The sequence below is a fragment of the Amblyraja radiata genome, chromosome 1 (genome assembly GCF_010909765.2).
Source record: "Amblyraja radiata isolate CabotCenter1 chromosome 1, sAmbRad1.1.pri, whole genome shotgun sequence".
Taxonomy (NCBI): domain Eukaryota; kingdom Metazoa; phylum Chordata; class Chondrichthyes; order Rajiformes; family Rajidae; genus Amblyraja; species Amblyraja radiata.
The window spans coordinates 100955790-100978720 of record NC_045956.1 but is presented as its reverse complement, the minus strand read 5'-3'; the positions used below and the strand labels follow the sequence as shown (position 1 = coordinate 100978720).

Sequence of the window (22931 nt, the reverse complement as noted above, 5' to 3'; positions counted from 1 at the left end):
CTATCCCACACATTAGCGACGTAAGTCAAGAGGGTTTTATTCTCTCACATCCCAGTCAGAACTATGAAATCCTTACTTGTAGCAGCACAACAGAATATGTAAACATAGTACTCTGTAAACACTGTTATAAACGAGAAAACAAAACAGTGCATTATATATGAATATATAACTATACACACACACAATTTCCCTCCTGGGATTAATAACGTTGTATCGTATAGTATCGTGTGTGTAGGAAGGAACTGCAGATGCTAGTTTAAATTGAAGATAGACACAAAGAGCTGGAGTAACTCAACAGGTCAGACAGAATCTCTGGACAAAAGAAAAATATTACATTTTGGGTTGGGTCTGAAAAAGGTTCCTGCACACCTTTGGAATGTGGAAGGAAACAAGAGCACCCGGAGAAAACCCATGTGATCAAAGGGAAAAGTAGCAAACTCCATACAGACAGCACCCATATTCTGGATCAATTCCGGGTCTCTGGCAATTTTAATCAGCAACTTTATGGCCAATGTACTGCCCCATAGTCTTGAATTGAGTTAAAACATACAGTAGCTGTAAAGGGAGACTGCGTCACTTAGAGATTTAAGACTGAAAATGGATAGTTTCTTTTTTTTTAGTAACCAAAGTTATCAACGTATAATTTTTTGTGTGTTAGAAAATAAAATATAGAGGCACAGCTGGTGGACTTGCTGCCTCACACGCCAGAGATCTCTGTTCGATCCTGTCCTCGGACACAGTCTGTGTTGAATTTGCGCATTCTCCCTGCAAACATGTAGGTTTCCTCCCACATCCCAAAGACACATTGGCTTTGTAGGTTAACTTGTCTCAGTAAAATTGCCCCTAATGTGTAGGGAGTGGGTGAGGAAAGTGGGATAACAGAACTTGTGTGAATGGGTAGACAAAAATGCTGGAGAAACTCAGCGGGTGGGGCGGCATCTATGGAGCGAAGGAAATAGGCGACGTTTCGGGTCGAGACCCTTCTTCAGACTGGTGTGAGGGTGCGGGGGGGTGGAAAGAAGAAAGGAAGAGGCGGAGACAGTGGGCTGAGTGAGAGCTGGGAAGTGGAGGAGAAAGCAGGGACTACCTGAAATTGGAGGACAATTTTCATACCGCTGGGGTGTAAACTGCCCAAGCAAAATATGAGGTGCTGCTCCTCCAATTTACGGTGGGCCTCACTCTGGCCATGGAGGAGGCCCAGGACAGAACGGTCGGATTCGGAATGGGAGGGGGAGTTGAAGTGCTGAGCCACCTGGAGATCAGGTTGGTTATTGCGAACCGAGCGGAGGTGTTGGACAAAGCGATCGCCAAGCCTATGCTTGGTCTCACCGATGTAGATAAGCTGACACCTAGAGCAGCGGATGCAATAGATGAGGTTGGAGGAGGTGCAGGTGAACCTCTGCCGCACCTGGAAAAACGGCTTGGGTCCTTGAATGGAGTCCAGGGGGGAGGTAAAGCGACAAGTGTAGCATTTCCTGACGTTGCAAGGGAAAGTGCCAGGAGAGAGGGTGGTTTGGGTGGGAAGGAGATGGAAAGATGTGGCCAGTGGTGGGATCCCGTTGGTAGACAAAGCTGGAGAAAATCAGCGGGTGAGGCAGCATCTATGGAGCAAAGGAATAGGCGACGTTTCGGGCTGAGCCCTTCTTCAGACTGATGTCGGGAGGGGGTCGGGAAAAAGAAAGGAAGAGGCAGAAGATAGTAGGCTGTGGGAGAGCTGGGAATGGGAGGGGACGGAGGGAGACAGCAGGGACTACTTGAAATTGGAGAAGCAAATGTTCATACCGCTGGGGTGTAAACTACCCAGGCAAAATATGAGGTGTTGTTCCTCCAATTTGCTGTGAGGCCCAGGACAGAAAGGTCGGATTCGGAATGGGAGGGGGAGTTGAAGTGCTGAGCCACTGGGAGATCTTTGCAAACTGAGTGTAGATGTTGTGCGAAGTGATCGCCAAGCCTGCACTTGGTCTCACCAAGGTTGATCATACGCTGAACTTTGAATTTTGAACTTTGAATTCAACCAGAATTTTGTTTGGAAGTGGAAAGAAATAATAGAAATTGCATTCATTGCAACGTGTAAAAAGAGATGAGATACTGTATTGCAATTTTGTTGCATGTCATTGTGGTATATATCATGTCTTGATTGGTGAATACGTTTAGTTTGTGACTTTATTTGAAGCAGAAATAACATGTGAATGCTTTATTGACCATAACTCTGACTGGTAACTACGCACTTCGTCCGAGCACATTATCGCACGCGTCATGCAAGCCGTCTTAAATGACTACCTAAACTGTCATTTGGCAACCTAAAAAGCTGAGTAAGAGCCCTGACAATGGTTAACTATACTTTAAAATTACATTGATAACCATATTGAAACTGAAAGGGGCAATATCAATACCAACTCTATTCCTAATAATTGTAAATTTCCTCAGTAAAGTCCAATTTTTGTAAACCTAAGCAGAGGCAATTAATACTGCAATTTAAAAAAAAAAAAATTTTCCTACTTTTTCATATAATGTGATGCATTTTCTCCCCAGTTTCAGAAATGCCATTTTATACCCACAAAGCCTCCATTATCATTTAATAAACATTTTTCTATTGTTGCAGACATCCCACTGACTTGCACACTTGCCCAGTTTCAGTCCCTGTGGGATCCTCCTGCATTAACCCCTCTCCCTCACCTAAAAAAATAAGTAACGGGGTTCTGCTGGTCCTTGTCATCCATTTCTTTAGCATCCACTTTCAATGGATTATCCTTTAATTTTCCATAACTTCAAAGTGCTGCTACCCTTTGAGACATCTGCTCCACCCTTCTCCCTTTAACCTTTTAATTGGCTTTGTGTATTCTGTTCTGGACGTGAACATTACTCTCAGCAATGCTATATTTAATGCCGCCACATTCTCATCCTTTTATTCTTTCCCTATCTTTCCTGAGTATCGTGTCTTTGGAAATACGGTATCCATTTCTGCACCATGTTTGCAATAAGCCTGCATAATTATCATGAGTAATTTTTAAAGTTTGGCCATTGCCCTTTATGATTAAAAGGACAAATAAATCATAGATTTTCCTTGGAGGGATGTTCAAAACAGAAAAGAAATAACATTTGTCATATGGCATGAATAGGAAAGATGCTGACCACTGGGTTATGTAAGCATGGAGTTATCATATAGTAGTTGTGATGAATAAGACATGGTGGGATACACTGAATTAAATCTCTGCTTCTAAATCTTCGTGATAATATTAATATATTAACAAGGGGGGTAGTTACCGTGTGTGCGGGGGGGGGGGGGGTAGTTAGTGTGTGTGTGGTTAATGTGTGTGACGCCCAATGCCCCCCCCCCCCTCAACTGCACGTTGGGGGAACAGACCCAACGGGTCTGCACTTGGTCTAGTAAATATTTAAAACTCCAAGAACAAAATTGTGTAGTTAGATTTTTAAGTTTCCATTTTAATTTCCATCACTTGCTTAGCTAATAATTTGCACTTAATTTGGAAATAAAAATTTGACATTATGTTTCTTATTACCATACAGATGGTGGTTAAAACATTCATGGATATGGATCAAGACTCTGAAGATGAAAAACAACAGTATCTTCCTTTGGCCTTACATTTGGCTTCAGAATTCTTTCTCAGGAACCCCAACAAAGATGTCCGTCTGCTTGTGGCATGCTGTTCGGCTGATATCTTCAGAATATATGCTCCAGAAGCTCCTTACACATCTCATGACAAACTTAAGGTGATTGCTGTAGATAAATATAGATGCACATTTGTTCAGCCATAATGCATTATTCATTTTAACAGTTAACATGTTATATTTAATGAACAAATTCCTGCCTTCAATATCACAATGCTTGCATTTCTACTGGACTGCAATGCTGACATTAGTTATTCTGCTTAGGCTTGTGCTCCTTGGCCAACTCTCCTTCAGTTGTAGAAGAGGTTAAAGGAAGCAAGGATAGGAGATCTTTATTTGTGAATAAGGTGATTTTGTTTTCATACATATTCGAGCCCAATGCCAAAGTTTCAAAATCATTTGTGGTTAGTTTTCACTGATGTACAGATATAAATTTGACATTTGTCTGAAGTCATTCATTTTGAATGTTATAACTCTGTAATCTGTCCTTAATCTGGCAGCACGAGGAATAAAAGTTTTTTCTTAAGCATATTGACGAAATTCATTCAAATTTGTAACTTTTTTTAGTAAAGGAAAGAATGTGGGTTCACTGACAGGTGACATTTATTACCCATCATGAATTTCATATGAGACGGTAGTAAGCCAACCTTTGAACTGCTGTGAATTTTGTGGTTAGGGTTTTGCTTAGTGCAGTTAGTTTGGGAGTTACAAGAGTTTGACCTGGCAATGACGAAGCAACATGTTAAAATGGTATGTGACGTGTCGCTCCCGTGTGCCTGTCAGCTTTGTTCTTCCAAATGATACAATTTGTTAGGCTGGGCTGACATTTGTTGTGCTACTGAAGAAGGTTTGATCAGTTGCTCCTGGTAGATAGTTTGAAGTATGTACCTAATGTAGCAGTGTTTGAATAGATGAACCTCTTGGGTGATGGAGTTATCATATAGTAGTTGGGGCATTTGGGGGTTCAGTATTGATGTGGATAGAGAACTGGCTGGCAAACAGGAAGCAAAGAGTTAGGAGTAAAACGGGTCCTTTTCACAATGGCAGGCAGTGACTAGTGGGGTACCGCAAGGCTCAGTGCTGGGACCCCAGCTATTTACAATATATATTAATGATCTGGATGAGGGAATTGAAGGCAATATCTCCAAGTTTGCGGATGACACTAAGCTGGGGGGCAGTGTTAGCTGTGAGGAGGATGCTAGGAGACTGCAAGGTGACTTGGATAGGCTGGGTGAGTGGGCAAATGTTTGGCAGATGCAGTATAATGTGGATAAATGTGAGGTTATCCATTTTGGTGGCAAAAACAGGAAAGCAGACTATTATCTAAATGGTGGCCGACTAGGAAAAGGGGAGATGCAGCGAGACCTGGGTGTCATGGTACACCAGTCATTGAAAGTGGCATGCAGGTGCAGCAGGCAGTGAAGAAAGCGAATGGTATGTTAGCTTTCATAGCAAAAGGATTTGAGTATAGGAGCAGGGAGGTTCTACTGCAGTTGTACAGGGTCTTGGTGAGACCACACCTGGAGTATTGCGTACAGTTTTGGTCTCCAAATCTGAGGAAGGACATTATTGCCATAGGGGGAGTGCAGAGAAGGTTCACCAGACTGATTCCTGGGATGTCCGGACTGTCTTATGAAGAAAGACTGGATAGACTTGGTTTATACTCTCTAGAATTTAGGAGATTGAGAGGGGATCTTATAGAAACTTACAAAATTCTTAAGGGGTTGGACAGGCTAGATGCAGGAAGATTGCTCCCGATGTTGGGGAAGTCCAGGACAAGGGGTCACAGCTTAAGGATAAGGGGGAAATCCTTTAAAACCGAGATGAGAAGAACTTTTTTCACACAGAGAGTGGTGAATCTCTGGAACTCCCTGCCACAGAGGGTAGTCGAGGCCAGTTCATTGGCTATATTTAAGAGGGAGTTAGATGTGGCTAGGGATCAGAGGGTATGGAGAGAAGGCAGGTACGGGATACTGAGTTGGATGATCAGCCATGATCATATTGAATGGCGGTGCAGGCTCGAAGGGCCGAATGGCCTACTCCTGCACCTAATTTCTATGTTTCTATGAGGTACTGATCAAGTGATTAGTTTATGTGCAGAGGTTGGTGGTGGAAGGACAATATTCAGGCTGGGGGTCCGTGACCTGGGTCAATGCTGGGACTTCGGTTATTTGTGATATATGTAAATTACTTGGACATAAACGTAGACTGGTTGGTTAGTACATTTGCAGCCATAACACCAAGATTGCTGGGGTCACAGACTGTGAGGAAGGCTGTCAAAGGATAGATCAGCAGCAGAAATGGGTGGATAAATGGCAGAGAGAGTTTAATGCAAGCAAATGTGAAGTGTCGCTCTTTTTGGGTGACTTCGGTGTAAGGGGAAAATAAAGGCATGATCCTTAACAACAATGATGTTCACAAGCATCTTAGGATCCAGGTTCATAACTCTCTGAAAGTGGCAGCGTAAGTTGATAGAGTGATGTAGAAGGCATATGGTTAGCTTGGCTTCATTAGTTGGGGTATTGAGTATAACAATCAGGATGTCATGATACAACTTTATAGCACTTTGGTTAGGTCGAATTGTGTGCAGTTGGGAGAGTACTTCAGTGGTGTTAAAAAAGGGTTCTTCGAAATAAAATGTAATATCCTAATTCTAAATATTGTGGCAATCTCTGGTCCATAAGGGTGATGAATCTGTGGAATTCTTTGCCACAGAAGGCTGTGGAGACAAAGTTAGTGGATATATTTGAGGCAGAGATATATTTTTTAATTAATACGGGTATCAGAGGTTATGGGGAGAAGGCAGGAGAATGCGGTTAGGAGGGAGAGGTAGATCAGCCATGATTGAATGGCAGAGCAGACTGAATGGGCCGAACGGTCTAATTCTACTCCTATGTCTTAGCAACAAGAGCCTTAAGCCTCTTATTCAGAATCATGCAGACACAGCAGAAGGAGCACCATCTTGCACGTTATCCATCTACAACCACCTTCTGCTGCAGCTGCGTGGCAGAATCTGCGAACCCTTTGCCCTCATCAACTAACCCCTCAAATCTCATACTCATGTCATCTTTGATGCTGAGAGTCTTCTCAAAAATGAGAGCAAGAGAAGCAAGTGAACCCAGCCATATAGAAATGTATTTGCTTGTGGACTTCTCATCCTGTGGCCTTAGATAATGAGTTGGAGCCAATTGAAGTGTTGATATTGAAAATTAATTTTGTCTGAAATTAATATTTTAAGAATATGACCATATATCTAAAGGATTGTAATATGAATCCATTCTCATACATGACCTGAAGGAAAGAAAATCGGCTGACTTTGCGCCTTCTGATCACAACATTGCCTCCTGCATTGATTAAAAGTCATCATTTAAACCTTTTACGTGGGTTGATCATTTTAACTAATGTTTCATTATAACATTAATTGCAGAAATCTAGACAACCTGCATCTTGGTAATTTAGTGTTTCAGTTTTTATTTCTTGAAGCCTATATATTGTAGATATTTTGCCACGGTGACAATAGAATAGAGCATTCATTTTCACCACAAATCTTTTGAGGAAGCACTTCAAATGAATTTACATATGTTTGTTGAACTATTTTTCATCTGAATTTTGGCTATAATTCACAGGATATTTTCATGTTCATTACCCGGCAACTTAAGGGATTGGAGGATACCAAAAGTCCACAATTTAATAGATACTTTTATTTATTGGAGGTAAGTCTTTTATATAAGCAAACATTGATTGTATGTTCACAACGAGATCTTAGTTATGAACAAAAATAATGAAATTTGAACTCCCTTCTGGAACTGTGCTGAAAACTCTAATGGGAATAATGAAATTCAAAATATTCTTCATGGCATCATAATTACTGGATTTTGCTTTTCTGATGGCACCCCTTCACAGGTTAGAAAGAAAGTGATTGAGAGGATCTCATTGCAATATTTGAAATCAAAGGCATATCCTGAATATTGTTCAAAAGTAAATCGCTAGTGTGTGATCTAAGGACCCTAGATTGATAAAAAATATTAAAATGACAATTAAGATATTAGTTCCATCTATTATCCTATCATTAACCTCAATGAGCATTTTCCCTCTGTATTTACCGAGGCGAAAGACAATAGGACAGGGGAACTTGGGGCAATCAATGGAAGTGTCTTGAGAGCAGCCAGTTACCGTCGAAGAAGTACTGAAGGTACTATTGTGTATGAAAGTAGACAAATCTCCAGGACCTGATCAGATATATCCAAGGACATTGGGGGAAACTAGAGAGGAAATTGCGGGAGCCCTGGTTGAAATTTACAAGTCGTCCTTAAATACAGGAGAAGTGCCGGAAGACTGGAGGGTGGCAAATGTTGTGCCACTATTCAAGAAGGGCTGCAGGGAAAATGATGGGAACTACAGTGCCCTCCATAATGTTTGGTACAAAGACCTATCATTAATTTATTTGCCTCTGTACTCCACAATTTGAGATTTGTAATAGAAAAAAAGCACATGTTGTTAAAGTGCACGTTGCCAGATGTTAGTAAAGGCCATATTTATACATTTTGGTTTCACCATGTATAAATTACAGTGTTTATACATAGTCCACCCATTTCAGGGCACCATGATGTTTGAGACACAGCAATGTCATGTAAATGAAAGTAGTCATGTTTAGTATTTTGTTAAATATCCTTTGCATGCAATGACTGCTTGAAGTCTGCGATTCATGGACATCACCAGTTGCTGGGTGTCTTCTCTGGTGATGCTTTGCCAGGCCTATATTGCAGCCATCTTTAGCTTATGCTTGTTTTGGGGGCTAGTTCCCTTCAGTTTTCTCCTCAGCATATAAAAGCCATGCTCAATTGGGTTCAGATCGGGTGATTGACTTGGCCACTCAAGAATTGATCATTTTTTAGCTTCGAAAAACTCCTTTGTTGCTTTAGCAGTATGTTTGGGATCATTGTCTTGCTGTAGAATGATCCGCCGGTCAATGAGTTTTGAGGCATTTGTTTGAACTTGAGCAGATAGGATGTGTCTATATACTTCAGGATTCATTATGCTACTACCATCATCAGTTGTATCATCAATGAAGATAAGTGAGCCAGTACCTTCATCAGCCATACATGCCTAGGCCATAACACCCTCACCACCGTGTTTCACAGATGGTATGCTTTGGATCTTGGACAGTTTCTTCTCTCCTCCATACTTTGCTTTTGCCATGACTGATATACGTTAATAGACAGGAGTAGGCCATTCGGCCCTTCGAGCCAGCACCCCCAATCAATATGATCATGGCTGATCATCCCCAATCAGTACCCCGTTCCTGCCTTCTCCCCATATCCCCTGACTCTGCTATTTTTAAGAGCCCTAACTAGCTCTCTCTTGAAAGCATCCAGAGAACCTGCCTCCACCGCCTTCTGAGGCAGAGAATTAATCTTCGTCATCTGTCCATAAGAAGTTTTTTCCAGAACTGTGGTTGCTCTTTTAAGTACTTCTTGGCAAACTGTAACCTGGCTATCATGTTTTTGCGGCTAACCAGTGGTTTGCATCTTGCAGTGTTGCCTCTGTATTTCTGTTCATGAAGTCTTCCGCGGACAGTGGTCATTGACAAATCCACACCTGACTCCTGAAGAGTGTTTCTGATCTGTCGGACAGGTGTTTAGGGATTTTTCTTTATTATAGAGAGAATTCTACTGTCATCAGCTGTGGAGGTCTTCCTTGGCCTGCCAGTCCCTTTGCGATTAGTAAGCTCACTAGTGCTCTCTTTCTCCCTAATGATGTTCCAAACAGTTGATTTTGGTAAGCCTAAGGTTTGGTTGATGTCTCTTTAACAGTTTTATCCTTGTTTCTCTGTCTCATAATGGCTTCTTTGACTTTTATTGGCACAACTTTGGTCCTCATGTTGATAACAGCAATAAAGGTTTCCAAAGGTGATGGAAAGACTGGAGGAAAGTCTGGGTGCTGCGAGCTCTCTTATACCTGCATTAAGGAGGCAATTAAACACACCTGAGCAATTACAAACACCTGTGAAGCCATGTGTCCCAAACATTATGGTGCCCTGAAATGGGGGGACTATGTATAAACATGCTCAATTGGGTTCATAATTTCTATATGGTGAAACCAAAATGTATAAAAATACCCTTTAATAAAATCTGACAATGTGCACTTTAACCACGTGTGATTTTTTTTTCTCTATTACAAATCTCAGTACAAAGGAAAATCTCAGTAAAAAGGCAAATCTCAGTAAAAAGGCAAATAAATAAATGATGGGTCTTTGTCCGAAACATTATGGAGGGCACTGTATAGGCCGGTGAGCTTAACATCTGTGGTTAGAAAGTCACTAGAGAATATTCTGAGGGAAAATTTATACGAGCATTTGGATGGGCAAGGGCTGATTAGGGTTAGGTGTGGCTGACGGGTTCCCGTTGTGATGCCAGAGATCCCCATTGTGATGCGAGTCATGTCAACCCTCCCCAACTGCTCCGCCATCCCTCTTCCTACCCCTATCCTCTTCCATTCCCCTTCATCACCTCTTCACCCTCTCTCTTCTCTCCCCTCTCTACCTCCCCTCCTCCACTCCCTACCTCATCTCTCCCTCCCTCTCCTCTCCCCTAACCTCAGTCACTCCCTCCTTCCATAACCCCCCTCCCCTCCCCATCCCCCTCTACATCTATCTCCATGCTCCCCCTGTCCCCTATCTCACTCATGGTAAATGAAACCGCTCCCCTATCCCCCCCCCCCCCCCCCCCCCCCCCAACAATGAAAACAGCGATGTATTTTCTGTTTTTCCTCCCAACAAATCTTGTTATTTTAAATGAGATTATCGGTCCCAGATTTGCTGCTAAATAAAATTCCATTGCGATGTAATGGTGTGTATGTAAGTGAGATCCCGTTGTGATATCATATTCTGCTAACTGCCAGTGGAACACTGGTGAGGGGAAGTTTATGTAAATTAGATCCCATTGTGACCTCATAACTGCTAACTGCCAGTGCAGATGGAAGATCTTTTTCAAAGTGTGGTTTTGTAAAGTAGAAAATCTGAAGAACTTGTGGAAAAATGACATAAATCTGAACAAAACCTGATAGATCACACCACAGGACAATGGCAAGTAAGGCCGCGCACGCACGCACGCACACACCCCCCCCCCCCCCCCTGCTCCATTCCCTGAAGCTATGACAGTGCTGCCATCCCACGAATTAACCTACGCTCCTCTCGATAGCAAGAATGTCCTTCCTCAAATTAGGGCACCAAAACTGCACACAAGACTCCAGGTGTCGTCTCACTAGGCCTCTGTACGACTGCAGAAGGACCTCTTTGCTACTATATTCGATTCTTCTTATTATAAAGGCCAACATGCCATTTTCTTCACTGCCTGCTGTACCTGCATGCTTACTTTCATAGACTGATGTACAAGGACCCCTAGATCCCGTTGTACTTCCCCTTTTCCCAACGACGCCATTTAGATAGTAATCTGCCTTCCTGTTTTTGCTACCAAAGTGGATAACCTCACATTTATCCGCATTAAACTTCATCTGCCATGCACCTGCCCACTCCCTCAACCTGTCCAAGTCACCCTGCATTCTCATAGCATCCTCCTCACAGTTCACACTGCCACCCAGCTTTGTGTCACCTGCAAATTTGCTAATGTTACTTTGAATCCCTTCATCCACATCATTGATGTATATTGAAAATAGCTGCGGTCCCAGCACCGAGCCTTGCGGTACCCCACTATGCACTGCCTGCCATTCTGAAAAGGACCCGTTAATCCCTACTGTTCAAGAAGGAACTGCAGATGCTGGAAAATCGTTAATCCCTACTCTTTGTTTCCTGTCTGCCAACCACTTCTCTATCCATGTCAGCACTCTACCCCCAATACCACGTGACAATTGTAAGGTGGCCCAAAAATTGTGGCGCTGTCGTGTACCAATAGCGGTTGGTCCCCGAACGCAAAATTCCACCACTCACCCATAGCCCCCAACTGCGCAGGCGAGACTGACGAGTTCCTGTTGTCACATAAACCCTACACACACACACACACACTAATCCCCGTCCCACACACACATTAACCCCCGTCCCCCATAATGAAAATCTCGAATTTATGTTTGTAAATGAACGAGCAGTTATGAAACCTCTCCCTTAATTCCACCCCCCCCCCCCCCACACACACACACACACACACAATGAAGACCCCAACGTTTTGTAAATGAACTGGTAGTTATGAAACCTCTCCCCTATCCCCCTCCCCCCACACACAAGGAAAACCGCAACGTTTTTTTGGTGGGGGGTGGCGCGGGCCATCGGCGCTCACCTCAATCCCACGTTGAGGGCGGTCGGCGCTCCCCTGTGCCAATCAATCGTCCCCACATGGGGGGGGGGGGGGGGGGTGTCGCCGCTCACCCGCATTCCCCACCCCCCCACCACAATGAAAATCTCTACCCTATTCCACCATCACCAGCCCCCCCCCCCCCCCCAATGAAAACCTCGAGACATACCCCAAAAGACTTGCAGCTGTAATTGCAGCGAAAGGTGGTTCTACAAAGTATTGACTCAGGGGGGCTGAATACTTTTGCACGCCACACTTTTCAGTTTTTTATTTGTAAAAAAATTTGAAAACCATGTATCATTTTCCTTCCACAATTATGCACCACTTTGTGTTGGTCTATCACATAAAATCCCAATAAAATACATTTACGTTTGTGGTTGTAACGTGACAAAATGTGGAAAAGTTCAAGGGGTATGAATACTTTTGCAAGCCACTGTATGTGTGGATGTGTGTGTGTGTATATATATATATATGTGTGTGTGTATATATATGCTGGTGATTGAACGTAGTAAGCTGGTGATTGAACATGTAGTAAGCTGTGTACTAGATGTATTGTTGATATTGAATAATCTAATCACTTAAGTTTACATTTGATAATTGAAAACTAGTTAATGTTATTCTGTTTTTTTAGAACCTGGCATGGGTAAAGTCCTATAATATCTGTTTTGAACTTGAGGATTGTAATGAAATTCTTATACAGCTCTTCAGGACCCTCTTCTCGGTGATAAAGTAAGATTTTTTAGTACATATGTAAATTTTTTTTTCCCTGCTGTGGTCAATTATTGGTGCAGGATTTTATGGGGTATATTTCCTTTTGCTGTATAAAGTTTACTTGCAGTAGAATTATCTCCATTGCATTAATTATATGTGTAGCTATGGCGGTTTCCTGATGTGCTTTATATTGCTATGATTTCCCACCAAAGAGAAACAGCTAATCAGTTTTAAATAGGTATTTTAATATTAATACATTTTCAGTAACTAATAGTGGCAAAGTCAATTATTCTAACATTTACGCTGGATCCCAATGAACAAGTATAAAACTTTCTCATGATAAGAGGATTTTTTTTTTAATGTTTCCACTTTGCAGTGTGTTGTAATGTTTGGTTTGTGGACCCGTAAGGTTTCAATTTCTAAACCAGAGAAATGCAGCTGCAAGTTGTATCAGTGGCGTGGTGCTCACATATCCTATATCTATTCAGTGATCATTGTTGGCAATACATCTTCTGAAGAAATTTGAAATTAGGATCAGTATTATGTTTAGGAATTTTAATGTATCCTTTGCAGCTGAAATACCATGTGAAACCCTTTGTGATTTAGGAGTGGCTTAAATTGCATGTAATATTTTTTTATATTCCCATTAAATTGTTTTTGAACATTAGAAATGTCATACTCCAGGCCAGCGTCACATGGGTAATAACTGCACAGCAACTTATTAACGTTTGAAGAGTAGGAAAATATATTTGACAACAGTACCAAAATAAATTACTATGACACAAACTGCATCAATTCATTAAAGTTCCAGATCATCATGATTGCTTTTCAACTGTAGACGACAGCCTTGTGGTTTACTAACATAATAAATTAGGCACTATTATATTGTATTTCAATTCCATACCACCATATGAGTTCGGTTTCCCAAATGGAACAATTTAAAAAAAACATGATTATCGTTGTAATAAAATGATAATCGTAGCATTAATCAGTTTTTCTTTGAAGCTGTGTAACTCAGGAGGTCTGAATAAATTGGGCGATAAATCATTGAAAGTCAAAAACTGCAGATGTTGCATCGGTAAGTCAGGCAGGATCCTTGGGAAGAGAAACAGAATTAATGTTTTTGGTCAAAGACCCTTCTTTAGTGCTGGGAAAATATGAAATCAAGCTAATTTTAAGTTTTTTAAAAAAGAGGGTGGTGGAGAGATGGCTAGGACAAAGGAAAAAATGGAAATCTCTGAGGTGGCAACTAAATTTTCCATTGTGGTCCTCATATTTATGATATATAAATTGGTGAAGGAGAGAGAGAGAGAGCAAGTGGAAAGAAAAACAAAGGGGCATGTTAAAGGTATGATATGCAAGTGAGCCGTTGTTGAAACCTAAAACCAGAGAGAATGTTAGAAATGCCCAGAAATTGGGCAGTCGAACAAGAGAGAATAACTTAAAAGGATTTTTTTCCCCCCCGCTCTGTTCATCTATGGGTCAACATTGTGTATTTACTGAGCACCAAACATTTGTGGGAAAAGATGAGCAGAAGCTTGCCAGGGTTATTTTTAAATGGCAATAGCAATTTGATTTCATGATAACTTGGCTTTCTTTTGCTGCCGGACTTAATCCAAGTCCTCAGAATATACATACCTAATGTGACCAGGCAGTCTTTGTAAAATTGTTCTGACTACTCTCATTTGTGCTATCTGTCTGATGATAACTTGTAATTGTCTTTATTTCCCTCTCTACAATTAAAGCCAGTTGTCTTTTTGATTTTGTTTTGCAATTAAATCAGATGCAGCTTTGATAAATTCATTTTCCAATGAGAATGTGTTTCAGTAAAGTGCATAAAATTGGAATATGTATTTCTGCAAAACTAACGTGCACAAGTACAACATGAAGTGTATTTTTCTTTCGCTGGTTAAGGTTTCTCATCGTTCGAACTCTGAAGCCATTAACTTTCTTGTTGGACATTTCTTGAACAAGCTTAAATTACTGTAATTCATCAATTAGCCATTTTTTTGGAATTAAAATACCAAAGCTTAGTGCATTCCTTTTCTCAACTAATGGGCACACACTTGCATTTTAAGGAGGAAGACGCCATTCACAATTTATTTCTATCATGTCCAGATTGGGAACTAAAACTAATTCTACTTCTCATTAGGACTGCTTCATACTCTGAAGAGTATTTTAAGTGGTGAATGGTAAAATTCAAATACCCATTTTTATCACATTTTGGCAAACTTAATGCCTGCTTTCATTTTATCTCCATGTAACCACAATAATCTAAATTTCAAATTGGGATTGTGATTGTATTATCCCATGCCATCTAATTATTTCCTTGCATACATTTATCAATAATCTTGAAAGAATCTTGTGGTTGAAGATTTCCCTCTCCTGAATATCACATTTTCTGTATGTTCATGCAATGGAGTGAAATAAAATATGTAACTTTGTGTGTTTTGTGGCAGTTTTGTCGACCACGTCTCTTGATTATATCTACTGTGTCAATTTGGGTTTTAATTTTTTTTACCTGTTCATTCCAGGGTATTCTTTTAGTTCTGAAAGCAATTTTTGCTGATCATAATTTCCAGTTGGATAATAGTTTATTGAAATCATGTACCTGCAAGTCCTTCTGTTTCGCTAGAGCATCAATTGACATTATAAATCAATGAATTGGAGACAGGGTAGGGTTTATGTCTGAGCTTGCTGCAGTCAATTTACCCTATTTATAAAAATTTATAATCAATAATATCATATTTCCTTAATAAAAATAGGATAATTTCCCCAGCACAATAAAGAGTTGAGAATGCTTACATGCAAAATGTGTGTCTAAAATCGGTCTGAATTTACTTCCAGTAGTACAGTTAATAGTGCTGACTGTTGTCAAATTTAGTCTATCGTCTTTAATTGGGAGTATGGAGCGTTCTATTTGAGTTTTCACATTAGGAAAGCTGGTGAAGTATTTTTTTCTCAATGTTAAACTAGCAATCAGTCCAGTTCCTATGAAATAGTAAGGCATACTTGCATGATAAAACTCAATTCACCAAAAGGATTGACAATTTGTATTAAAAAAAATCAACGTAAATAAAAAGTCCAAGAGCTTTTTTTTCAAATAATACTTTGCAATTCTGAGGCAGCAGTGAAGTAGAAATTCTGCTATAATGGAGTGCTCTACTTTCCTTTTCACTCTAAGATGTCTTTTTTCTAATCACTAAAGAGTGAATTTTCAGTGGCCGTGAGGAGAGAGCAGTAGAATGGGATGAGAAGGATTGCTGTTAGGAGCCAATATGAACTAAGCAGGCCAAATGGTCTCCCTCCACACTGTGACCATTCTGTGATTCTGTAGTGGCAGCAGATTCAATTGAACTAACCATTTTAACATACTCCTATCCCAGCAACAGCCACAATCAGAAGGTTCAGATGCATATGTTGGATTTGATGAGTTCTATCATCATGGAAGGAGATGGAGTAACTCAGGACCTACTGGACTCCATTCTTATCAACCTTATTCCTGCACACAAGGTTTGTTTCTTGACCAAAATATTTTTAAGGTGATCGAGAATATTCCAAGAAATTGAAAGTGGCTGTCTTGAGTAGTGTTCAAAAAGACAATTTCCCCTCTGCTATTTCCTGGCAATGCTACCTATTTCATATGCTTGCTCCTCTCCGATACTCATCAGATTCTGTAACTTATAATAATTAGAGAAGTCCTCAGCATGTTTTCTTTTTATTGTTCTGTATTAAACAGCTTAAATTTTTTGAAAACATTGAAAAGTTTTCATTGGGTTTAAGATAATTAGTAAATTGGCAATTTAGATTCACATTTACTCTGCCATTCATTAAGAGCATGGCTGATCTTTTACCTCGGTTCAGCTCTGCAAATCTGTTGCTCTTTGCCTTGAGTAAACTCAGCCACTGACTCCACAGCCCTCTTGGATTTACTAGCATCGCAAGATATTCCTTCTCATCACAAACCTGAGTGGTCAACCTCTTTTATTTTGATACTGGTCTCTGGGTCTGGACACCACAGTCAAAGGAAACATCATCCCTGCCTTTGTCTTAACAATCCCTGTGCATATTTGCCATGCTTCAATGAGATTGTTTCTCATCTCAATCTTTCTTTCATAAGAACCCTTGGGTTGAGCGATCACGTCTATATACAATTTTGTAGATGCAACCTCGGGAGGGCTGTTCGTAATTGCAGAAAGATATCTTCATTTGTAAATGTGCCCCTTATAATTAAAGCCACAGTACAATATGCCTTCCTTCTCGCTTGCAGTGTTTGAATGTGAACTTGAACTGATCCAGATACAAACACACCCATGTCCTACTGCATTTTAAACTATTCCCAATTAAAAAGATAATTCTGCTTTGCTTTTTAAAAATGTTTAAGAATAAAAACAGTTTTATTTAATTCAGCCATACGATCGATAGGTGTTTGAGAGGAGAGGTAGGGTGTTGGTGGAATAATTTGTGACTCCTTTGAGAACATTTAGAGATTTATTGCAGCTTTATTATTTACTTACTTATTACTTTAACATTGTTTTCTAAGAAAATCCACTGTCATCGTGTAATTTTTCTATTTGTACTGTTTTTTGCATCTTCAATCATGTTATTTTTAACGCTCCTGATTTTTCATAAATTAGAAGAAACAATTGCTTTGAATAAATGCATCTTAACATATTTTAAGAGGTTTAAAGTTGAAGTAAGTGCCAGTTATAATGAGTTTTAAAACAGCACACAATGGGGATGGAGTGTTGCAGCTATCAGAGCTATTGCCTCTCAGCTCCAGTGACCTAGGTAACTGCACGGGTTTCCTCAAGGTGCCATAGTTTCCTCCCACAACCCAAATTTGTGGTTGTCACTAGGTTAATCGGCCACTGCAGATTGCCCCTGGCATGCAGGTGGATTGAGGTGTCTGGGGAAGTTGGTGAGAATGTAAGGAGAATGAAAATTGAATTGTTAAAATTGGTGTAGAGTGCTTGATGGTTAGAGTGGACTGGACGGGACAATGGGCCTGTCCACTTGTATGACTAAGGAGATAACTTGATTGAATTAATTTCCAATATTCTTTCTTTAAAACAAAAAGGCGAGTGTTTAAGATCTATGATTTAGCTGGCTATCTGGGTCTAATTTAGTAGAAGTGTCCTATTTGAAATGAAATTGATTGCCTGTGTAACCTTTTATAATGGAATTGAGACTACACTTTTTTTGTTCTTGTTTTGTGTTTGCTAGTTTTTTGGCCTGTTGGAAGACACTTCCTTCATAGCATTTTTCAGAATATGTGAAATCCAGATTTTTGTCAGTAATGACAATCTGGAATTCAAGTTTTATTACATTTGAGTATAGTCATGCTTTGACTTGCTTTTTAACATGATTTTTTAAATAGCCAGTCAAGAAAAATAACTCTAAACACCTCATCTAAGCATCAGGATGACACTTGCCACTCAAGTGTAAATTAGTGATTTCAGCACATTGAACCTGCTTTGTATCTTGGTATATGTAGCAGCTGCTGACTAGGTGTATATGGAGCCATGACTAATTGATTTGGGCAGAATAGTTGCTCTGAGGATATATGGTGAAAAATGACATTATCTAAGTATGGTTAGAGATAAATATTGATGATTGTATTGCATTTCAAAAACATTGTTCCATAGATTATGATAATAGTAGGAAACTTTTTATATGATTTCACATTTTGAATATTGTGTCCTGTAGAAAAAAACCATGTACATTAAGATGTTTGTTAATCTTTGTTTCAGAACGTGAACAGGCAAGCTTATGATTTAGCTAAAACACTCCTGAAGAGAACTGCACAAACAATTGAACCATGTATTGCCAGTGTAAGTACTTAGATAGTCATACTCCAAAAAAAATAATTCTCATCTGCACCCCACAAACTCAAGTCTATGACATGTCAAAGTGTTCAGTTTTGATTCTGACACTTGTAATCTCCATGTCTCAAATATTTGCCTCTTTCAGAATACCCTGCGACTCATTGTGCTCTGTAAACCGGTCCCATCATGTTTGGAACGATAAATCAGCCAACTGGGACGGTTTTTAAGAATTTTTTTGCTTTCCCTGGTTAGTTGCTGCTTTTACTCTTCTGATCCTTCAGTCTGTGCTAGTGCGATAACTGTTTTAAGTAACTAGAGGGTTTTTTGTAAGGCTCCATCTCCTGTCAAATCAGGTACAGTTCATCTGGAATGTATGACAATGTCAACTCTTGCTTTAAAATATAAGAGAATTCTGCATCTAGACGGCATTTTGATCTGAAGCGATCATAACCAAATTTATCTGGTATGATGCCCTTTATAGCATGAATAAATATTGCCTTGGTTCATATCTTTCTTCTTATACGGGGGCTGAATGTTATATGTAGCAGTATCATCTTTCCCAGCCCCCTCCTGTCCCAATGATAGGTTCGTTAATTCTGTAACTGAAATGTAAATGTCTGTGCAGTGCATATTCTTATCCAACTATAATATTGGCCTTCCAAAAGGACGATCTTCTCTCCTCTTCATGTTGTCCTATTATAGCATTTGGCATTATTTTTTCCTAATAGGGTCAGTCTGTGAAGTCCAGTTCTCCACATTTCTTGTACGACTGTTTTTGTCCCAATTCCAAGTACATTTCGTGCACACGCTCTCTGCAGTGGGTCTCCTATCCCCTCCCCTAATGTTCCCAGCCATCTGTCATTCCTCCCATTTCTCCCACTCAACATCTTCCATTTCTTATCAGATCCTTAATCTGTAGTCCTTTGTTTCCATATCATCTCCCCCTGTTAGCCACTATCTCCGCCCTTCCCATGCCACCTGGCTCCATCTGCACGTCAATCCTCCTTCAAATGTATCCATACCTGTCACTTTCCTGCTCTGTCTCATGCCTCCCCGTTGCCTCTTTATATTGGCTATCATCCCTTTACATGTTCACTTCTGATGCAGGGTCTCAACCCGAAACATCAAATAACCTTTTGCTTACGCAGATGTTGCCTGACCTGCTATATTCCCCTAGCAGCTTGTTTTTTACTCCAAATCCTTGCATCTGCTGACTCTTATGTCTCCAAATACATTTCTATTTTTTTGGTAGTTGAACATTTTTTTAATGTTTTTACAGATTTGTTTTTTATAATTTATTGCCCAATGAGTTAGTCTGTCTTCCCCTTGCAATTAGCATTTTGTTCATCTTTTACTGACACTTTCTTAAATTATGGAGCTTGATTTAAATTCTCAAATTGGTTTATGAAATTTGTCCTGATTTCTGAGCGCTACACTTTATACAAGGCCATTTTGTTAGTTATTCTGTAGTTATTAAAACATCTGTATCATTTGTTATTTTGGATATAACCAGAATCCCATATCTGGCATTTTGTGCTTCTAAATTCGCATTTGTTTCTTTTCATCTTAGTGTCTTGCAACTACCAATTCTTGCATTGTTAATCCCCAAACATCCATTAACGTTCTTGTCCACACTATATTTGATTTCAAATGGAACAATTCTAGGGTTTTTAAGTTTCTTCATGATACGTGGGCAGTGATAGCAAAGTTACATTTATTTCTCGTCATTAATTTGTTTGTGACAATAATGGATTTTTTATAATCCTTTGGAGTCATTTCATTGATGGTACTTGAAAAGGATATTTAGCAGAAAATTCTAGTACTTTGACTGAGTTAAGGCAATGGAACAGCAATACACATCCATATGAAGAAAGACTGGATAGACTCGGCTTGTACTCGCTAGAATTTAGAAGATTGAGGGGAGATCTTATAGAAACGTACAAAATTGTTAAGGGGTTGGACAGGCTAGATGCAGGAAGATTGTTCCCGATGTTGGGGAAGTCCAGAACAAGGGGTCACAGTTTAAGGATAAGGGGGAAGTCTTTTAGGACCGAGATGAGAAAAACTTTTTTCACACAGAGAGTGGTGAATCTGTGGAATTCTCTGCCACAGAAGGTAGTTGAGGCCAGTTCATTAGCTATATTTAAGAGGGAGTTAGATGTGGCCCTTGTGGCTAAAGGGATCAGGGGGTATGGAGAGAAGACAGGTACAGGATGCTGAATTGGATGATCAGCCATGATCATATTGAATGGCGGTGCAGGCTCGAAGGGCCGAATGGCCTACTCCTGCACCTATTTTCTACTTTATTATGTTCTATATCAAGATGGTAATTTGAAGGCAATACCTGATTAAATTAGATTTTCTTTTTCTGAAGTTAGGGTAGACTATCCTGGGCAATTGTGCAATGACACCCCTTTTCGAGGCTGCACTAAAACAGGCACCAAATAGATAATGATTTGGGTGTGCAATTTAAGGGTTTCAACCAGGATTTTGTATATCTACTTTTGTGAGAATCTTTGATATTGTGTCTAAATGCTGACATTTTACTGTGGAACAACTTAAGGATTACAAATAGGGTTATATATTCGGCATTTTGACTGAAAATGCTTTATAAAACAATTTTGACTATTGCATTCACACACACATTAAGTAAAGAAAGTGAATTAAACATTTTTATGTTGGCTGTCTGCTTGCATGCAGTCATTCTCAAATGGGCTTTTATTAGTTTAGAGCTATGTCTGGAGCAATTTATGTGTAGGAAAGAACTGTAGATGCTGGTTTAAATCGAAGGTAGACACAATATGCTGGAATAACAGGCAGCATCTCTGGAGAGAACGAATGGGTGACGTTTCTGTTCGAGACCCACAACTTAGTTCTGTCTTTGGCCATCCATTGTGAACATACAAAATTACCACCTCATTCTAAAGTATAATTAATGCTACTGCTGTAAATCTCTGCATTGGACCGGGATTAATTTCCCATTATGATGATAATAGGGATGCTATGGGCTATGTTGTTAAAGCCAGGGATAGTATACAATTCTGATCTCAATCGTGCCTCAAAGTTCATATTGGCATTCCATTTAGGCATGTAGCGCTGTCATTGATTTTTTTCTAAATAGCACAATGGTTATTCCAATTAACATGACGGAAGGTGAACCATACTGTAAATGAGACTTAACACTGCCAATACCTCCTGTTGAAATCAAGTTACGACCCTTTTAACGCCCCAACAGAAATTTTGAAAGTGCCTTACCTTTCTGCATGACAGCTATTTTCATCATCTAACAAACTTAATCAGCAATAGTGCAAACAAATATTGTTAACATAAGGGGCAGTGAGTAAAACTGCAATAAGCCTTGCCGTATAACAAAAAGAGGCAAGTGGTGTCCTGGTTTCAATCCTGTCCTTGATCGCGATTCTATTTCAATATCATGGAACAGCTTATTTTCCTTTTTGGATACAAAAAATCTTGTTCCATGTGGCTCATAATGTCCTTTCAATTTGATAATTGTTCAGTATCTGATTTTTAGCAAGTAGTGTCCTGTTGTGATTGAACTGACAGCGTATATATGACTACTATAACCTCATTTTTTGTTTCTTAGATGTTTTATGATATAGGCTATCAAGTCATTCAATTATATCCAACTGCCATGCAAATGGTTCGAGAAGAAGACCCACTGCCTTGGCTGAATAATGATTAATTAAAATATTCAAATTATAGCACCAAAATGTTAACGGGCACACTAAGTTCAGATGTGCTAAATGTGCCTGAATCATGTCCTGAACCATCACCATTAAATCCCTGCAATGTTAAAAAAAAAAAAAATTTTAAAGAGCTGAGTGGCTCGACTGAAATAGGACAGACCAGGCAGAGAAAGCTGAATCGAAATGTTGAATCTAGGAAGGCATAGCTATGAGTTGAGGGAACGATCAAAGATGATGTGTGAGGCAAGAGTGGTGGGGGCCTGAAACATGCTGCCAGAGGAAGAGATGAAAGAATATATGATAACATAATTTAAGAGGCATTTAAACAGGCACTTGAGCAGACAGGGAATGGAGAGCTATAGACAATGTTAGAAAGGTGGGATTGGTTTAATTTGATGTTGCAGTCGCACAGACATTGTGGCCAAAGGGCCTGTTCCTGTGATGCATTGTTCTATGTAAGGAACTAAGCACGTGCCAAATTCCAGTAAATGTTTTTGAATGCTTTCATTTTAAATATTTTTAGTTTTCTTCAATAAAATGTTTGAATTTTGTTGAATGCTTTGTAGGGGAAGCTCTGAAGAATTCAAAGATAGTATTCTATGATATTACTGTTTCTGAATTTCTTTTTGAAATGTTTTGCAACTGTCATCACCTTAAATCTTTTTTTGAGATTTTCATAATTTTTAGCATGTTTTAGGTTAAAGAGAAATGCTTTTTTTAAATGCCATTGAACAGTGCACATTGGAAACGGA

At 39.7% G+C, this 22931-nt stretch overlaps 1 protein-coding gene across 17 annotated transcripts in view; it reads left to right on the top strand.

The window, feature by feature from the left end:
- pds5a (PDS5 cohesin associated factor A) overlaps positions 1 to 22931 on the top strand; it is a 200643-nt gene that overhangs the window by 61191 nt on the left and 116521 nt on the right. For all 17 annotated transcript variants that reach the window (XM_033027250.1, XM_033027267.1, XM_033027259.1 and 14 more), the window contains 5 exons: positions 3529 to 3732; positions 7257 to 7343; positions 12565 to 12662; positions 16031 to 16157; positions 18398 to 18478. In XM_033027250.1, coding sequence (XP_032883141.1) covers positions 3529 to 3732; positions 7257 to 7343; positions 12565 to 12662; positions 16031 to 16157; positions 18398 to 18478 — 597 coding nt within the window. The remainder of the gene's footprint in view (positions 1 to 3528; positions 3733 to 7256; positions 7344 to 12564; positions 12663 to 16030; positions 16158 to 18397; positions 18479 to 22931) is intronic.